At 47.6% G+C, this 20,000-nt stretch overlaps 1 protein-coding gene across 1 annotated transcript in view; it reads right to left on the minus strand.

Annotated features, from left to right (window-relative positions):
* The window catches only part of dnah5l (dynein, axonemal, heavy chain 5 like), a 94,179-nt gene that overhangs the window by 37,080 nt on the left and 37,099 nt on the right, over nucleotides 1-20,000 (minus strand). The window contains exons 33-48 of the mRNA XM_078268230.1: nucleotides 19,833-20,000; nucleotides 19,010-19,204; nucleotides 18,714-18,848; nucleotides 17,208-17,265; nucleotides 16,820-16,951; nucleotides 15,057-15,274; nucleotides 14,497-14,631; nucleotides 13,472-13,648; nucleotides 13,097-13,186; nucleotides 11,669-11,803; nucleotides 10,365-10,466; nucleotides 8,181-8,348; nucleotides 7,356-7,562; nucleotides 6,411-6,503; nucleotides 5,255-5,491; nucleotides 3,725-3,790 (exon numbers count right to left, since the gene is read on the minus strand). The exon at nucleotides 19,833-20,000 is cut by the window's right edge and continues 20 nt beyond it. Of these exons, the coding sequence (XP_078124356.1) occupies nucleotides 3,725-3,790; nucleotides 5,255-5,491; nucleotides 6,411-6,503; nucleotides 7,356-7,562; nucleotides 8,181-8,348; nucleotides 10,365-10,466; nucleotides 11,669-11,803; nucleotides 13,097-13,186; nucleotides 13,472-13,648; nucleotides 14,497-14,631; nucleotides 15,057-15,274; nucleotides 16,820-16,951; nucleotides 17,208-17,265; nucleotides 18,714-18,848; nucleotides 19,010-19,204; nucleotides 19,833-20,000 (2,316 nt within the window). The remainder of the gene's footprint in view (nucleotides 1-3,724; nucleotides 3,791-5,254; nucleotides 5,492-6,410; nucleotides 6,504-7,355; nucleotides 7,563-8,180; nucleotides 8,349-10,364; nucleotides 10,467-11,668; nucleotides 11,804-13,096; nucleotides 13,187-13,471; nucleotides 13,649-14,496; nucleotides 14,632-15,056; nucleotides 15,275-16,819; nucleotides 16,952-17,207; nucleotides 17,266-18,713; nucleotides 18,849-19,009; nucleotides 19,205-19,832) is intronic.

The raw sequence follows: 20,000 nt of genomic DNA on the forward strand, positions 1-20,000 counted from the left end.
TTGTCACATGTTCCTAAAACTAATCACTAACACAACACATTGTCACATGTTCCTAAAACTAATCACTAACACAACACATTGTCACATGTTCCTAAAACTAATCACTAACACAACACATTGTCACATGTTCCTAAAACTAATCACTAACACAACACATTGTCACATGTTCCTAAAACTAATCACTAACACAACACATTGTCACATGTTCCTAAAACTAAGGGCGTTTTCACACCGACAGCCTTTAGTTCGGTTGAATCAAACCAGAGTTTGTTTGCCCCGCTGCTGCGGTCTGTTGGGCAGGTGAGAACGCAGCAATCGAACTCTGGTGCACACTAAAAGTGGACCAAACAAACGTACCGAGACCTGCTTGAAGAGGTGGTCTCGGTGATAATTTTAATGAAATGAGCTGGTTTGACCACTAGACCAGAACACAGGACCTTCTTCCTGTATTTACTTTCTTGCTCCCGCCCCCCAGACATATCCGACCAATAAGAGGGCTGGACGTTCTTGCCTGATTTGTAATGACGCATTTTGGTACGCTTGGATTTTTCGAGGTGTGAAACCAAACCAAACCAAACCGACCCGACCGAAGGCAAATCGCTCCAAGTTTACTAACTCACCAACTGATTCGGACCAAAGCAAACGAACTACAGGTGTGAAAGCCTTAACACAACACTGCCTTTTCGTCACTTTTTTGTCGCCTTTGTGTCGCCTTTTTGTCGCCTTTTTGTCACCTTTTTGTCATCTTTGTGTCGCCTTTTTGTCACCTTTTAGTCGCCTTTATGTCGCTTTTTGTCGCCTTTTTGTTGCCTTTTTGTCACCTTTTTGTCATCTTTGTGTCGCCTTTTTGTCATCTTTGTGTCGCCTTTGTGTCGCCTTTTAGTCGCCTTTGTGTCGCCTTTTAGTCGCCTTTGTGTTGCCTTTGTGTCGCCTTTTAGTCGCCTTTGTGTCACCTTTGTGTCGCCTTTGTGTTGCCTTTGTGTCGCCTTTGTGTCACCTTTGAGTCGCCTTTGAGTCGCCTTTTAGTCGCATTTGTGTCACCTTTGTGTCGCCTTTGTGTCACCTTTGTGTCGCCTTTGTGTTGCCTTTGTGTCGCCTTTTTGTCGCCTTTTTGTCACCTTTTTGTCATCTTTGTGTCGCCTTTTTGTCACCTTTTAGTCGCCTTTATGTCGCTTTTTGTCGCCTTTTTGTTGCCTTTTTGTCACTTTTGTCATCTTTGTGTCGCCTTTGTGTTGCCTTTTTGTCGCCTTTGTGTCACCTTTGAGTCGCCTTTGAGTCGCCTTTTAGTCGCATTTGTGTCACCTTTGTGTCGCCTTTGTGTCACCTTTGTGTCGCCTTTGTGTCGCCTTTGTGTCGCCTTTGTGTCGCCTTTGTGTCGCCTTTTAGTCGCCTTTTAGTCGCCTTTGTGTCACCTTTGTGTCGCCTTTGTGTCACCTTTGTGTCGCCTTTGTGTCGCCTTTGAGTCGCCTTTTAGTCGCATTTGCGTCACCTTTGAGTCGCCTTTGTGTCGCCTTTGTGTCGCCTTTGTGTCACCTTTGTGTCGCCTTTGTGTCGCCTTTGAGTCGCCTTTGTGTCACCTTTTAGTCGCCTTTGTGTTGTCTTTGTGTCGCCTTTGTGTTGCCTTTTAGTCGCCTTTGTGTCACCTTTGTGTCGCCTTTGTGTCACCTTTTAGTCGCCTTTGTGTCGCCTTTGTGTTGCCTTTTAGTCTAACACAACACATTGTCACATGTTCCTAAAACTAATCACTAACACAACACATTGTCACATGTTCCTAAAACTAATCACTAACACAACACATTGTCACATGTTCCTAAAACTAAGGGCGTTTTCACACCGACAGCCTTTAGTTCGGTTGAATCAAACCAGAGTTTGTTTGCCCCGCTGCTGCGGTCTGTTGGGCAGGTGAGAACGCAGCAATCGAACTCTTGTGCACACTAAAAGTGGACCAAACAAACGTACCGAGACCTGCTTGAAGAGGTGGTCTCGGTGATAATTTTAATGAAATGAGCTGGTTTGACCACTAGACCAGAACACAGGACCTTCTTCCTGTATTTACTTTCTTGCTCCCGCCCCCCAGACATATCCGACCAATAAGAGGGCTGGACGTTCTTGCCTGATTTGTAATGACGCATTTTGGTACGCTTGGATTTTTCGAGGTGTGAAACCAAACCAAACCAAACCGACCCGACCGAAGGCAAATCGCTCCAAGTTTACTAACTCACCAACTGATTCGGACCAAAGCAAACGAACTACAGGTGTGAAAACGCCTTAACACAACACTGCCTTTTCGTCACTTTTTAGTCGCCTTTGTGTCATTTTTTTGTCGCCTTTTTGTCGCCTTTTTGTCACCTTTTTGTCATCTTTGTGTCGCCTTTTTGTCACCTTTTAGTCGCCTTTATGTCGCTTTTTGTCGCCTTTTTGTTGCCTTTTTGTCACTTTTGTCATCTTTGTGTCGCCTTTTTGTCATCTTTGTGTCGCCTTTGTGTCGCCTTTTTGTCATCTTTGTGTCGCCTTTTAGTCGCCTTTGTGTCGCCTTTGTGTTGCCTTTTAGTCGCCTTTGTGTCGCCTTTGTGTCGCCTTTGTGTCGCCTTTGTGTCGCCTTTGAGTCACCTTTTAGTCGCCTTTGAGTCACCTTTTAGTCGCATTTGCATCACCTTTGAGTCGCCTTTGTGTCACCTTTGTGTCGCCTTTGAGTCGCCTTTGTGTCGCCTTTTAGTCGCCTTTGTGTTGTCTTTGTGTTGTCTTTGTGTCGCCTTTGTGTTGCCTTTTAGTCGCCTTTGAGTCGCCTTTGTGTTGTCTTTGTGTTGCCTTTGTGTTGCCTTTTAGTAGCCTTTGAGTCGCCTTTGTGTCGCCTTTGTGTTGCCTTTGTGTCGCCTTTGTACACTGTCACATGTTCCTAAAACTAATCACTAACACAACACACACTAACAATAAATTAAACTGTTGAACGATGATGATTCCTTTGAGATGTCAGATACTTTTACATAAAACACTTCCAAATATCATTGCCAAACCCACCAGACTCCATGTAAATAAACAGGACTTTTAGCGTGTATAGAGCCAGCATATCTCCACCAGACTCCATGTAAATAAACAGTACTTTTAGCGTGTATAGAGCCAGCATATCTCCACCGGACTCCATGTAAATAATCAGGACTTTTAGCGAGTATAGAGCCAGCATATCTCCACCAGACTCCATGTAAATAAACAGTACTTTTAGCGTGTATAGAGCCAGCATATCTCCACCAGACTCCATGTAAATAAACAGGACTTTTAGCGTGTATAGAGCCAGCATATCTCCACCGGACTCCATGTAAATAATCAGGACTTTTAGCGAGTATAGAGCCAGCATATCTCCACATGTAAATGGGTGAATTAAGGGTTTATTTCAACCAAACCAGAGTGGTGATTGTTGGAACAGTGGAAAGATGAACCAAGACGGCTTTTGATAGTTTGGTTTAGTTTATGTCCACTTTGAATGAAGTGTGTTTTACGATGATAAAAATCCTGATTATTTACATGGAGTCTGGTGTAGTTTGGTGATGGTGATTTCGGGGCTGTTTCATGTTAAACTAAAAGGATCTTACGCTTGAACAAAAAGGTCTATCTCTTTCCATAATGTTACTTAGACACAAACACTTGAGAAAAAAAGGGTCCAGGTCAAAAATAAATACAAAATACCAAAGATACCCTTTAAAATGTGAAGAGAAAAAGTGTTTTCTACCTGCCAGATCCGGCTGAGGTCCCTCAGGTTGAAGATGTAGTGAAACTTAGCAGGAGACGGTAACATCTGAGGAGGAGAGACGGCTTCATTAGATCTGTTCAAGTCTGACCAATATCTGTCTGCATGTAACAGTCACTCAGACTATGAGATATACGAGATGTAAACTTGAGAGAAAGTTAAAGGACAAATCCGGCGTAAAATGAACCTAGGGCTTAATAACATATGTGTACCTAGTCGACCGTTCTCTGGGATCTGTTTTCATGCTAATAGAACGTGTCGCTAGCTTTAAACAAGTTAGCACAAAAGACAGTAGCAGTGTGCAACCAGTAACCAGTAACACAGCTCAATGACTGTTTTATAAGATGGCGGCCGAATGTAAACAGGAACGCTACGGTCTTTAACCCTTGTGTTGTCTTCCCATTTCCCTTTCTGGGGCAACATTTCAAATTAAAACTTTTTTTCAAAAAAAATTTCGTCACTTTTTTCTAAAAAATTTCGGCACTTTTTTCTAAAAAAATTTTGTCACTTTTTTCTAAAAAAATTTTGTCACTTTTTTCTAAAAAAATTTTGTCACTTTTTTCTAAAAAATTTTGTCACTTTTTTCTAAAAAATTTCAGCACTTTTTTCAAAAAAAAATTCGTCACTTTTTTCTAAAAAATTTCGTCACTTTTTTCTAAAAAATTTCGTCACTTTTTTAAAAAATTTCGTCACTTTTTTTCCAAAACATTTCGGCAGTTTTTCAAACAATTTCGGCACTTTTTAAAAAAAAATCCAACACTTTTTTCCCAAAAAATTCGGCACTTTTTTCTAAAAAAATTTTGCACTTTTTCAAAAAAAATTGGCAGTTTTTAAAAAAAAATTGGCACTTTCTCAAATAATTTTGGCACTTCTAAAAAATTTCAGCACTTTTTAAAAAATTTCGGCACTATTTCAAAAAAATTTCGGCACTTTTTCAAAAAAAAATCGGCACTTTTTCTAAAAAAATTTCTGCACTTTTTCAAAAAAATTCCGGCACTTTTTCAAAAAAAAATCGGCACTTTTTCTAAAAAAATTTCGGCACTTTTTCAAAACAATTCGTCACTTTTTTTCTAAAAAATTTCGGCACTTTTTAAAAAAGATTCAGCACTTTTTTCAAAACAATGTCTGCAAAAAAGCAACTACAGCAAGCGTGACAAGCGTGACGTGAACCCCGCTCTCCTGGGTGAAAGTCCTGTGTTTGACCCATCCACCCCCCCAACCAACCTCCTTACATACTCCTCTCTAAATCCTCTCTAACTGCTGCTCTCCCCGCTGCGTTACACAAACACGCTGAAAGACGCCTTTTTCATCGCATCAGACGCTGACAGACACTGTCCAAACGTCCTGATTTTACCAGTTCAGAATGAGAACAGGTTGCTGCATGGTATACTGAGTCCAGCATTTTCAGAGAAGATTGATTTGCATGTGCATGTATACAATATCACAAAAAAAAGCTGCCTTGCCAAGTTTGAACCACTTCTCGATACCTAATGAATATATATTTTATTTTACCTTTGCCTTCACGGCCTGCCACACCCGCCTGGTGGTGGGAACGAGGGCAGTGGCGAGCTGGCAGACCCCGGCGGCAAAGCCTCTCTCTGGGCAGAAGTATCCCGCAGCCACGGTGCCGAAGATCTTATCGATGGAGGAGTTGGAGGGCAGCGTACAGTTAAAGATGGAGAACTGCCTCTTCAGACGCTGAGGGATGTCGTTCCGCCCGCCGCCCGGGTGGATCATGGCCGCCACCAGCTGTTGAAAAGGTTATCGCACTCTTTATTTATTCAAATAGAACAGAGGGCTTGGAAAGATGTGAATGAGAGGGGGAAACACCAGAGCAGGGGGAATGAGAGGGGGAAACGAATGAGAGGGGGGGGAAACACCAGAGCAGGGGGAATGAGAGGAGGAAACGCCAGATCGGGGGGGAATGAGAGGGAGGAACACCAGAGCAGGAGGATTGAGAGGGGGAAACGCCAGAGCAGGGGGAATGAGAGGGGGAACGCCAGAGCAGGGGGAATGAGAGGGAGGAACACCAGAGCAGGGGGATTGAGAGGGGGAAACGCCAGAGCAGGGGGAATGAGAGGGGAATGGGAGGGGGAAACACCAGAGCAGGGGGGAATGAGAGGGGGATAACACCAGATCGGGGGAATGAGAGGGGGTAACACCAGAGCAGGGGGAATGAGAGGGGGAAACGAATGAGAGGGGGAAACACCAGAGTAGGGGGAATGAGAGGAGGAAACGCCAGATCGGGGGATGAGGGGGGCGAACAGGGGGGATGAGAGGGAAACGCCAGAGCAGGGGGAATGAGAGGGGGAAACACCAGATCGGGGGGAATGAGAGGGGGGAAACACCAGAGCAGGGGGGAATGAGAGGGGGAAACACCAGATCAGGGGGAATGAGAGGGAGGAACACCAGAGCAGGGGGGAATGAGAGGGGGGAACAGCAGAATATATTCCTTTTTAAACAAAAACGTAGCAGTGTGAATGTAGCCTGAGCCTACAGAAAATATGTATTGTATTTGGATGTACATTTTGTGAATGTGAAATGCCCCCCCCCCACTTTCCCACCTGGAATCGCCCCTGCGTCCAGGATCTAAAATCTGATGCCGTTAATCAGAAACTAAAGTCCAGATCATTTGTAGCTGAAGGAAGAAAGTGAAAGAGACCGTTACCTGAACGTCCACCACAGTGATGAACTCTCCGGGACGATCCAGACTGTAGAAACCTCCCTGCTCCATCAGCTGACGCACAATCTCATTGGTTATCTGAAGGACACGGAGGCGGGAAGAAACTAGACTCCATGATGTGATTGGTTACCCAGGTGGAGGTGTTATTCATGACATAAACACGGGTTATTCTGGTTTGCTTAATGTGGTATAACTTTTAAACTGTCTATCAAACGACAGCAACACACACACACACACACACACACACACACACACACACACACACACACACACACACACACACACACACACACAGACATGCACACACACACACACACACACACACACACACACACACACACACACACACACACACACACACACACACACACACACACACACACACACACACACACACACACACACACACAGACACACACACACACACACACACACACACACACACACACACACACACACACACACACACACACACACACACACACACACACACACACACACACACACACACACACACACACACACACACACACACACACACACACACACACACACAGACACACACACACAGACACACACACACACACAGACACACACACAGACACACACCCACACACACACACACTTTTAAACTGTCTTATCAAATTGTTTTCATTCATTAAACTGTTTTTTTTGTAACGCTAACTGCTGTATCAATACTATTATTATATATAATCATGATTAGTTATCTGTAGTAGAAAAGAGAAGACCAGATTTGAATCTATATTTAATTAATTAATTAATTAAAAAGAAAACAGATTTACTTTTGGTTTTCCATGTTGAAGACTTTTTTGGTCAAACTTGATATTTAAAAAGAAGCAGCGAACAAAAAGAGCAAAGCAAACGATGAAACAGAAAGAGGCGACCAATCAGAGCGAGCGTGGGGCCGACCTGGTCTCCCCATTCGTTGATGACGGGCATGTTGATGTCGTCTATGAAGACGGTCATCCTGCGTCCGGCCGGCGGCCCGTAGGTGGCGCCCATGCGTTTATCGATGTAGCTCTCCACCGTTCTCTGGAACATGCTGGGCAGCGTGGCCGACGAGAAGTTCACCGTCTTACTGAGGTGGAGCTCCGGGTCCAGCTTACTGGTGTAGCCCTGCAGGGGGAGAGGAGAGAGAGAGAGAGGGGAGGGAGAGAGAGGGAAGGAAGAGAGGGAAGGGAGAGAGGGAAGGGGAGGGAGAGAGGGGAACACCTAGCATTAGCATTAGCTAGCATTATGCTGCATTCAGACAGGGAAACAAAGATCCAGCAATTCAATGTTCAATTTGTATAATAAAAAAATGTTGGAAATGATTTTTGTTTTCAAATCAACAAGCACATTGTTGTACTAAAGCACACGCACACACACACACACACACACACACACACACACACGCACACACACACACACACACACACACACACACACACACACGCACACACACACACACACACACACACACACACACACAGAGACACACACACACACACACACGCACACACACACACACACACACACACACACACAGAGACACACACACACACACACACACACACACACACACACACACACACACACACACACAAACACACACACACACACACACACACACACACACACAGACACACACACACGCACACGCACACAGACACACACACAGACACACATACACACAGACACACACACACACACACAAATGTAGAGTTGTTGGAGAAGAATGACTTCCTCTCTGACTTTAATCATGACGGTCTTGGCGGTTCCCTGCTCTCCGATCAGCAGCACGGCCTTCCTCTGCTTCACGATGGTCGTCATCAGGAAGTCCGTCCTCACGTTGTCCACGTTGGGAACCAGGATGGACGAGTAGTCGGGGACGTGGTCTTTGGGGTAAACGTACTCTGGCACCTGCAACATACACAGACAGTACGTAACGTACACCATCATGGGTGGTTCACTACAACGCTGTTCAGTTAAATAAATGATCACTTCACTACTTTCATTGAGTTTGGGTGTTATGGGCTGTGTCTCAAAGCGCGTACTTGCACACTACAAACACGTAGTTTGAAGTATATCGTGTAGATAACGCAAAAAGTCAGAGCACTGAAAGTACCAGGATGACCCCCTAAAAACGGTCAAAAAGTTCAGTGTGGAACGATGGACACTACGGGGAGGGACCAGGGACGTCGACCGGCAGCTGATTGGACGAACGCGTCACGTGGGTCTGGCTCCTCCCGGATTTCACTAACGAGCGTAATGGCGGCTCGTTCAGAATACGATCTCGTATTTTACGAAGATAGTTCACCGAAACGTGTTTCTGAAAACATTTTAAGACAGAAACAGGCCGTGCAGTTGCTGAATCTTCATTTCAGATCAACAAAGGTCAGTTTAGAAGATTTTCGTCAGATTTTCAGAGGCGGCGAGCCGAGCCAACCGCTCGTCATTGCCGGTAAGTGTTTTAACGTAAGTGTTCATTTCGGGACAATGCTAACCATCGGAAGTGGGCTCTACGGCAGGAAGTGGTCAGTGCACGTTAGCAGTGTACTGACAGAAGTATGCAGAATGAGACACAGCCTTAGCCAATGTTATAGCATTTGAAGAAAAAACTATTGATAAAAGAACGTAAAAAAGCCAAAAAAACCCACAAAAGGCTCAGAAAAAGTCGACAAACATTGGAAAAAGTGACAAAAACATCGGGGAAAGCCACAAAAGTGTCGAAAAAATACGACCAAACGAGGGGGAAACGCCAGAGCAGGGGGGATGAGAGGGGGAAACGCCAGAGCAGGGGGAACGAGAGGGGGAAATGCCAGAGCAGGGGGAATGAGAGGGGGAACACCAGAGCAGGGGGAACGAGAGGGGGGAAACGCCAGAGCAGGGGGGAACGAGAGGGGGGAAACGCCAGAGCAGGGGGAACGAGAGGGGGAAACGCCAGAGCAGGGGGAATGAGAGGGGGAACACCAGAGCAGGGGGAATGAGAGGGGAAACACCAGAGCAGGGGAATGAGAGGGGGAAACGCCAGAGCAGGGGGAATGAGAGGGGGAAACGCCAGAGCAGGGGGAATGAGAGGGGGAAACGCCAGAGCAGGGGGAATGAGAGGGGGAAACGCCAGAGCAGGGGGGAATGAGAGGGGGAACACCAGAGCAGGGGGAATGAGAGGGGGAACACCAGAGCAGGGGGAACGAGAGGGGGGGAACACCAGAGCAGGGGGAATGAGAGGAGGTATAAGGTTTAGGTTTAGTTCTGGTGGTGAGACGGCAGTAAGACGTTTTTTTAAAGTAAATGCTGTAGTACAACTAGCAGGAAATACGTTATAACTGAGGTAAGTTTGGAGACACTACCTTATTTAATCATTCAATCAATAGATATTTTTGTATCTCGTTTCGGTGTTGTAGTTTGTAGACGCTCCCTAAGTGCTTGTCTCGCCGTCTCAACACCTGAACTAAACAGAGCTGGATTAACACAACTTTCATGCATTTCTGTCACATCTACAGCAGTCAGATTCACTGTCTTCACTCGGGAGGAATCACCTCACATGGGGAGCTCTGGTAATGACATTTAGAGCCTGTTTAGAGGCTAAAAGCACGTTTAAAACCTGCCCTGTTTAAGCCTGCTGGGTGCTAACGCTAGCAGGAGGATAACACGGTGTAGGCAGCACTGATTGGTTGTTTTTCTCGCTACTGACAGCTCTCCACATTTACACACAACAGAGCTACGTGTTGAAAATTGTCCTTTAAGAAAAAGAGAGGCTGTATGTATATTTGTATATGTACGTAGTTTGTAATGAAGCCCTGCAGAGATAAGAAATCAGAATATGTGGAAAATCTCATTGAGAAGAAATTTAGTGTTGTTTCCATGAATCTATCTGCAGGAGACATCAAATGAAATGTATGTGTACGATAAAGAGACAGTTTAGTGTCCACGGACCTTGTTGGACCAGTGCTCCCACTGTCCCTGCTCGTTGACGGTGAACTCAAAGATAGTCTGCTCGTCCTGAGTGAGCGGCAGGTCCAGAGACGAGCTGTGGTTCTTCAAACACAAACCATAAACAGGACTGTTAGAGCCCCCCCTAGAGGACACGTCACACTTTACACCCCATAGGCGCTGTCTGTACACGATCTGTGCTGCCTGCACGATCCGACATGCGCATGAGCAAGATGTTCACGCATGCGAGGATGACAATCCTGTTTACGACACTGCACGGAAATCATTTCCAACATTTTTTTATTATACAAATTATGCAGCATAATGCTAGCTAATGCTAATGCTAGGTGTTCCCCTCTCTCCCTCCCCTCTTTCCCTCTCTCCCTCTCTCTCCCCTCTCTCCCATCTCTCCCTCCCCTCTCTTCCTTCCGTCTCTCCCTCTCCTCTCTCCCTCCCCTTTTTCCCTCTCTCTCCCATCTCTCCCTCCCCTCTCTTCCTTCCGTCTCTCCCTCTCCGTCTCTCCCTCTCCTCTCTCCCTCTCTCCCTCTCTCTCCCTCCCTCTCTCCCGTCTCTCCCTCCCTCTCTTCCTCTCCCTCTCTCCCTCTCTCTCTCTCTCCTCTCTCCCTCCCCTTTTTCCCTCTCTCTCCCATCTCTCCCTCCCCTCTCTTCCTTCCGTCTCTCCCTCTCCTCTCTCCCTCTCCTCTCTCCCTCTCTCCCTCTCTCTCCCTCCCCTCTCTCCCGTCTCTCCCTCCCCTCTCTTCCTTCCGTCTCTCCCCTCTCCCTCTCCCTCCCCTCTTTCCCTCTCCCTCTCTCTCCCCCCCCTCTCTCCCATCTCTCCCTCCCCTCTCCTTCCGTCTCTCCCTCTCCTCTCTCCCTCTCCTCTCTCCCTCTCTCCCTCTCTCTCCCTCCCCTCTCTCCCGTCTCTCCCTCCCCTCTCTCCCGTCTCTCCCTCTCCTCTCTCCCTCTCCTCTCTCCCTCTCCCCCTCTCTCCCTCCCCTCTCCTCTTTCCCTCCCCTCTCTTCTTTCCCTCTCCTCTCCCCCTCCCCTCTCCCCCTCCCCTCCACGCTTGCACACCTTTTCTCGGTCCATGCTACACCCTTTTAGCAAACTTCATGGAAATCACACCGACACACACACACACACACACACACACACACACACACACACACACACACACACACACACACACACACACACACACACAGACACACACACACACACACCCCCACTGACACACACGCACACGCACACACACGCACACACACACAGACACTGACACTGACACACACACCGATAAACACCCCTACCTTCAGGAAGGCCTCCATCTTGGCTCTGTCGTCCAGCTCCAGGACCGCCCCGAGAGACCACATCACCGCAAAGACAAAAAGTCGGCCCACGTCGCCATGACAACCCTGTTTCTCATCCGCTGCTGGGAGCAAACCCTGAACACACAAATAAGAACAAGACAAAATGACCTCTGACCCCCGGAAACATCAGCACGATTATAGAAGAGGAATTTAATAACTTAATCATTACAACAAAACAGTCCACAGTGTTCAATTCCGCGGTCCTTGTTGTCAAGGAAACATTTTCTTTATCTTCTGGAGGCCAAAACCATCACGTATCACCCAACACAAACCAGTTAGGGTCCTATCCTGCACCCGGCGCAGCGCAAAGCCCGACCCAAGTGTCTTATTTTAAGACCGTCCAGCACCCACGTCGTCTAAATAACAAATGCACCTGGGTCTTACAGGGAGGTGTGTTCAGGTGCATTCTGGGTCGTGCTGGTCTTACAGGGAGGTGTGTTCAGGTGCATTCTGGGCGTGCTGGTCTTACAGGGAGGTGTGTTCAGGTGCATTCTGGACGTGCTGGTCTTACAGGGAGGTGTGTTCAGGTTCATTCTGGGCGTGCTGGTCTTCCAGGGAGGTGTGTTCAGGTGCATTCTGGGCGTGCTGGTCTTACAGGGAGGTGTGTTCAGGTGCATTCTGGGCGTGCTGGTCTTACAGGGAGGTGTGTTCAGGTGCATTCTGGGCGTGCTGGTCTTACAGGGAGGTGTGTTCAGGTTCATTCTGGGCGTGCTGGTCTTACAGGGAGGTGTGTTCAGGTGCATTCTGGGCGTGCTGGTCTTACAGGGAGGTGTGTTCAGGTGCATTCTGGGAGTATTGCTATCTTGAGGCAGTGGGAAGTGATGGCACCATTGACCAACAAAAACCTGGTCTAAAGTCAATAACGCAGCATTTCATTGTTATTTTAACAGAGCATTAGTAAAATGCTCCTAGACTCGTGCACAGCACGTGCACACTATGCTTGTTACACACACAGGGGACGCACAGCAGCACACACACATGCAGAAGATTACAAATACAAATATTACGGTGCAAATCCTCCATCATAACAGCAATGCTCCAAGGTCCAAACGCGCCTGGCTTTTAAAGGGAATGGGAGATGATCTCTGATTGGTTGATTGCATGTTACGCCCAAAACACACCTCTGATTAATGAAGACACTAAGTACAACCCTTTTGAACCATGCGCCCGGCGCACGGACCCTTTTTTACCGCCGTCAAACTAGCAAAAGAGGATTTGGACACGCCCTAAACACACCTGCAGCAGGCGCTTCACGTAAAATAGGGCCCTTAGTGTGAACGGTGTAAAGAGCTTCCCGCTGAGCAACAGTGACATGAAAGAAATCTCCACTCTGCCACAGTGTGTCCATGTTTAACGTCAGCGTCGTACCTGCAGCAGGTCGATACTCTGTCTGATGTACATACACTCCAACACCTGCATCTTAGGAGACACAGCGGTGGAGACAAAGTCCAACAAGTCCTGTGGGAGGAACAGAAAAACACATTTAATCAGATATTTTTATATTTTCTCAGGGCGCTTTCACACCTATAATTCCAGGATGAAGTTGCAACATCGCAAAGCGGTTTTGCCGCCTATCATGTGTAAGGCTGCTTAATGCTTTAATACTTAGATGAAAAAATGAAAGCTAAAATGTATGACTAACCTAAAAGGTATAAATGTAAACACCGACTGTGATGTATTTTCTCTCTGCATGTTTATTTTTAACAGAAATGAACAGAACGTAATGGCTGCTGAGGAGGCCACCTGGTAGCAGCAGTTGAAGCAGAGTCTGAGGGCCTCGGCCTGCTGCTCCGGGAGCGTCTGTAGCCAGGCCTGCAGGACGGGGCTCCAGCCCAGCACCGACGAACTCATGAACACCATCCCGTTCCTGGACACCGTCGCCGGGGAGGCGTTGTCGATGTTGTGCGGCTCGAAAACAATCTGCAGGAAGGACACAGAGGACGAGGCTTCACTTTGGATCTTCTAAAGCAGTGGTTCTCAAATGGTTCCCCTAGGGGTACTCTGGAGGACTGCAGGGGGTACGTGTTCCCCTAGGGGTACTCTGGAGGACTGCAGGGGGTACGTGTTCCCCCTAGGGGTACTCTGGAGGACTGCAGGGGGTACGTGTTCCCCCTAGGGGTACTCTGGAGGACTGCAGGGGGTACGTGTCCCCCTAGGGGTACTCTGGAGGACTGCAGGGGGTACGTGAGATTTTTTTGCAAAATGTTTTTCAGTTCCAAGGCTGTAGTTCCTTCTACTGTCTTTTTTTCTCCACGTTGTCTCCTTTTTTTGAAGGTCTTGTCGTTTGTTTTGACCTGTTTTTTGACACTTTTTTCAAAGTTTGTCGCTTATTTTTTGTCCCTTTTGTCGTCCTAGTGTTGCCTTCCTTCTTTCTACTGTGTCTCTTTTTTCTAAGTTTTTGTCTCCTTTTTCCATCATCATCTAAATGTTGTCCAGGTCCAAGGCTGTAGTTTAGTAAATCTATCGCTGACATCGCTGTACTCTTCCTCTTTATAGAGACCGTTTTTTGCGCTGGTTAGGGGGTACATGGCTTAAAAACACTGTTCAAAGGGGGAACATTATTGAAAAAAGATTGAGAACCAGTGACCAGATTAGTTCTTCTACTGGAGATAAAAACACTTGGTGCACCGAGATCACTTTTGGCTCTTAAAAACCAAAACTTAGCAACTTAAATATAGCCTGATGAAAGTAAAACAAACAGACAGACAGACAGACAGACAGACAGACAGACAGACAGACAGACAGACAGACAGACGTTTAGATGTCACCTTGCAGCAGGACGCCATGGGGATTCGGTCTCCGTTCGCCAGCGTCAGAGTTTTGTTGTCGTCCAGAACCGAGTTCAGGTTCTCGATCCAGATGGCGTCTACAGGACCGTCCAGCACGATCCAGATGTATTCCCCCTGACACACACACACACAAACACACACACAAAGACACGCACACACACGCACGCACACACACACACACACACACAAAGACACGCACACACACGCACGCACGCACACACACACACACACACACATACACAAAGAGACACACACACACACACACACACATACACACACATGCATGCATACACACACACAAACAGACAGAGACACAAAGAGACAAACACACACACACAAACAGACAGAGACACAAAGAGACATACACGCACACACAAACGCAAGCACCACCATACACACACACACACATACACAAAGAGACACACACACACATACATGCACACACACAGAGACACACACACACACACACACACGCTGTGTGACTATACTGAATAAAAACATTTGATCGCAAAAGAAATGTAATGAAATCTCCATCCAACCTTCTTGGCTTTGAGAGTCTTCCTCCACAGAGTGGAGAAGACGCCGTCGGTCCAGTCGTTGGTGGTGACGTCCAGCGTGCCGAACATCTGCGAGGCCGTGATCGCTTTAGGGTTCATCCTCATCTCGCGGTGGGGGGAGCCACACTCCGACATGGCCTTCATCAGCGTGTGGATGCAGGCCGTCTTCCCGGCACCGCTGGGACCCAACGTCATCATACCTGCACACACAAACATGTTCTTTACAGGAAACGGCTGAGCTTCCTCGTCTCCTGAGACAGCATGTAAGTGAGTGCATGTTCCTTCTTGAAAGTTTAGATTTTAAGTACTCATATAATGCTTTTTGTTTTTTTCCCACTTTCCTTTATTGTGTTATATATCTTTTTTGTGTACATGTTATAGGTTTACAAAGTGAAAAAGCCCAAAGTCCACCCCAAAGGGACTTATCATCTCCAACAGAAAACACTGTTCACCAACTGCTCCAAACAGCTCTATTGTAGTCCAGCCTTTACTTCAGAGACAAACGTGGTCACTTTGGAACACACGTTATAATGCTCGCCTAGCTGCTAGCATGGCACGCCCTCATACTCTGCTTCTGACTGGCTAGTAGTCCTTACCTAGGTACTGTCAGGGCACGCCCTCATACTCTGCTTCTGACTGGCTAGTAGTCCTTACCTAGGTACTGTCAGGGCACGCCCTCATACTCTGCTTCTGACTGGCTAGTAGTCCTTACCTAGGTACTGTCAGGGCACGCCCTCATACTCTGCTTCTGACTGGCTAGTAGTCCTTACCTAGGTACTGTCAGGACACGCCCTCATACTCTGCTTCTGACTGGCTAGTAGTCCTTACCTAGGGTACTGTCAGGACACGCCCTCATACTCTGCTTCTGACTGGCTAGTAGTCCTTACCTAGGTACTGTCAGGGCACGCCCTCATACTCTGCTTCTGACTGGCTAGTAGTCCTTACCTAGGTACTGTCAGGACACGCCCTCATACTCTGCTTCTGACTGGCTAGTAGTCCTTACCTAGGTACTGTCAGGGCACGCCCTCATACTCTGCTTCTGACTGGCTAGTAGTCCTTACCTAGGTACTGTCAGGGCCCTCATACTCTGCTTCTGACTGGCTAGTAGTCCTTACCTAGGTACTGTCAGGGCACGCCCTCATACTCTGCTTCTGACTGGCTAGTAGTCCTTACCTAGGTACTGTCAGGGCACACCCTCATACTCTGCTCCTGACTGGCTAGTAGTCCTTACCTAGGTACTGTCAGGACACGCCCTCATACTCTGCTTCTGACTGGCTAGTAGTCCTTACCTAGGTACTGTCAGGACACGCCCTCATACTCTGCTTCTGACTGGCTAGTAGTCCTTACCTAGGTACTGTCAGGACACGCCCTCATACTCTGCTTCTGACTGGCTAGTAGTCCTTACCTAGGTACTGTCAGGGCACGCCCTCATACTCTGCTTCTGACTGGCTAGTAGTCCTTACCTAGGTACTGTCAGGGGCCCTCATACTCTGCTTCTGACTGGCTAGTAGTCCTTACCTAGGTACTGTCAGGGCCCTCATACTCTGCTTCTGACTGGCTAGTAGTCCTTACCTAGGTACTGTCAGGGCCCTCATACTCTGCTTCTGACTGGCTAGTAGTCCTTACCTAGGTACTGCACGTGTGCGACTGCCAACAAAGATGTTACAGCAGTGAGAGGTTTTAGGTTTTAGGAGATGACAAATCGTTAGGATGTTTGCTTTGGTTGTGTGTGTAATGATGGGTACCGTGTCGGACTCTTTGGGTCTCGTAGAGCTGAACCAGTTTGAGGATCCAGGGGGGATGAGGGATCAGACCGGCCTGCTCAGCCTGCTTGAAGATGGACGACTCCAAGTCTGGATACCCGGCTTTATCCAGAACTACAGAGGAAGATTGTAACAAAACACATTCATATGAAGTAAGACACTGCCATGTACTTGAATGAATACAAATGACAGCTATAGAATAAAGCAGTCCCTTTACGGTTAAACTTACTTATTATGGAATAGTTCCTAGCAAATGTTTGTCTCCACATCCAAAACCACTCTGATTAGAAACTCTACGCATAGTTTGCATCAACAGAGGGATGTTCTGAGTGTGTTTCAGTGTGTTTTGTAGTGAGAGAGAGAAACGTACCAATACCAGGAAACAGATCATTGATCAGACTCATGAACAGAGGCTCGTCCTCGTCAACCTGCAGAGACACGGAGAGAAGCAACACATTCTCACTCCCATCTCGTAAAATACAGACGCTTGGTCAGGTGCCTTTGTTGTTGTTATTGATGCTAAAAGTCTCCTTTAGCGTCAATAACGCGCTTGGTCGGGACTTCTGGCGTCTCTTTTGATGCAGTTATGTTAAGGAAAAGGTTGCAGGTGGGCTTCTGTTTCCGTGACACGCGGGAAGAATGGGACGGTTAAAGAAGAAAGCGACTTTAGAAAACAGGACCCTGTGTAGCTGACGCTCTCCCCGCTACGTTCTACAAACACGCTGATGAACCCTTTTTTCGTCGCTTCAGACGCTGACAGCCACTGTCCAAACGTCCTGATTTTACGAGTTCGGAGTGAGAACGGGTTGAGAGAAGCTACATGAGGACAAAATCAACTTAAGACAGAACAGTGGTACACCAAGACACAGTTATGAATTACAAAGGATATGTAAAATATTGCACATGCCCTGCAGGGGCGGAGCTAGACTCTCAGTACAGTGGGGGCGGAGCTTCATCATGGGGCCCTCTGCTACCAAGTCATTTTATAATTAAAAACACAAAGAAAAGCCACACTTTTTGACAAGTTTGTATGGAAGAACAAAGAAAGCAGTTTGCTAGTCAAGTAAAAATCTTTCAGCACCACGGACAGCGACAGCTGATGGACAGCAACAGCTGATGGACAGCGATGGTGCTGAACATGTGTTAACATTTGCTGATAAGTTTGCCGTTTGTTCGAAAATACAAATGTAACTTCATGACATTCACATTTTTGTATGTGTCTGCTTATAATGTAGTAGTTTTGTTGCCTGGTTTACCGTTGTAACCATGAGTTAAGTGACTGTTACGTTTGATAAGAAGATCTGGATTATCACAACGTGAGAACATATTCAGTAATTAGTTTCTTTCAGATAATAATCTGCAATGTGTCGTGGCGAGGCCCCCCCATTCTCGTCACGTGATGCAAGATCGGCGGCGTTTGAGGGGCCCTTAATTGGCACGGGGCCCCGGGGCGGCCGCATCCAAGCTATCTCCACTACTGCCTGTGATAAAAGATATCAATATGGGCGCCTGGGTAGCTCAGTTGGTAGGGCAGGCGCCCATATATAGAGGTTTACTCCTCGACTCTGACCTGCGGCCCTTTGCTGCATGTCATTCTCCCCTTTCATGTCTTCAGCTGTCCTATATAAATAAAGGCTAAAATGCCCAAAAACATTGTAAAAACGACACACACACACGCACACATGCACACACACACACGCACACACACCCACATGCACGCACGCACACACACACATGCACACACGCAAACACAAACACACGTGCACACACACACACACACACACGTGCATGCACGCACGCACACGCACACACACACACACACACACACACACACACACACACACACACACACACACACACACACACACACACTCACCAGTTTGGAGAGGTTCATGTCTCTCAGGACTCTCATCACCACAGTCTGCTCTGGTTCTGACGGGTTGGATCTCTTCACAGCTCCGAGCGTTCTCAAAACGGACAAAATGTTCCTCAGACCAAAATCATAATGGACCTGGTGCAACACAAAAACTGTTATGATTGAGACGATGCATGTTTGTAAGAAAGAAATGGGAAATCACACTTTGTTTTTAGCAATAATAAAGAAAAAGAAATCGGTCAAGCAAATGTCCTAATGGACATGAGAAGAAAGGTGTGCTGGTCGTATGGTCTGACCTGTTTGGAGAGCTGCTCCTCACACAGTTTGTAGAGGGTGTAGAACTTCCTGCTGAGGACCTGGTTGTCACGGAAACCCGCACTGGCCAGTTTGACCCTCATGATGATGGCTCGGTCCGGGACCATCATGGCGACGGTGCGAAACTGGATCTTGAGGTTCTCTGGCAGCTCCTGACGACCGGCGTAACCGGGGTTCTGGAGGACAGAGAAGTTACTGGTAAAGTCTGAACTGTTTCCCCCCTCTCATTCCCCCTGCTCTGGTGTTTCCCCCTCTCATTCCCCCTGCTCTGGTGTTCCCCCCTCTCATTCCCCCTGCTCTGGTGTTTCCCCCCTCTCATTCCCCCTGCTCTGGTGTTTCCCCCCTCTCATTCCCCCTGCTCTGGTGTTCCCCCCTCTCATTCCCCCCTGCTCTGGCGTTCCCCCCTCTCATTCCCCCCTGCTCTGGCGTTCCCCCCTCTCATTCCCCCTGCTCTGGCATTCCCCCTCTCATTCCCCCTGCTCTGGTGTTCTCTCATTTCCCCCCTGCTCTGGCGTCTCCCCCCTCTCATTCCCCCTGCTCTGGTGTTCCCCCCTCTCATTCCCCCTGCTCTGGTGTTCCCCCCTCTCATTCCCCCTGCTCTGGTGTTCCCCCCTCTCATTCCCCCTGCTCTGGTGTTCCCCCCTCTCATTCCCCCTGCTCTGGTGTTTCCCCCCTCTCATTCCCCCTGCTCTGGTGTTTCCCCCTCTCATTCCCCCTGCTCTGGTGTCTCCCCCTCTCATTCCCCCCTGCTCTGGCATTCCAGAGCAAAACAGCAATAATGCCCCTCCCTCAGAGCTCTGTTACCATGGTGAGGAAGATGCCAAACTCAGGGTCCATGTCGACCACGTCTCCGTCGGTGAAGACAAACTGTTTCTTCTTGTTCTTCTTACACTGCAGAACGATGTAGATCTGCTGGGCAGCGACGGACAGCACCGGCAGCTCGATGCGGTTAAACTCGTCAAAGCAACCCCA

This window comes from Sander vitreus, chromosome 14 (genome assembly GCF_031162955.1).
Source record: "Sander vitreus isolate 19-12246 chromosome 14, sanVit1, whole genome shotgun sequence".
NCBI lineage: Eukaryota > Metazoa > Chordata > Actinopteri > Perciformes > Percidae > Sander > Sander vitreus.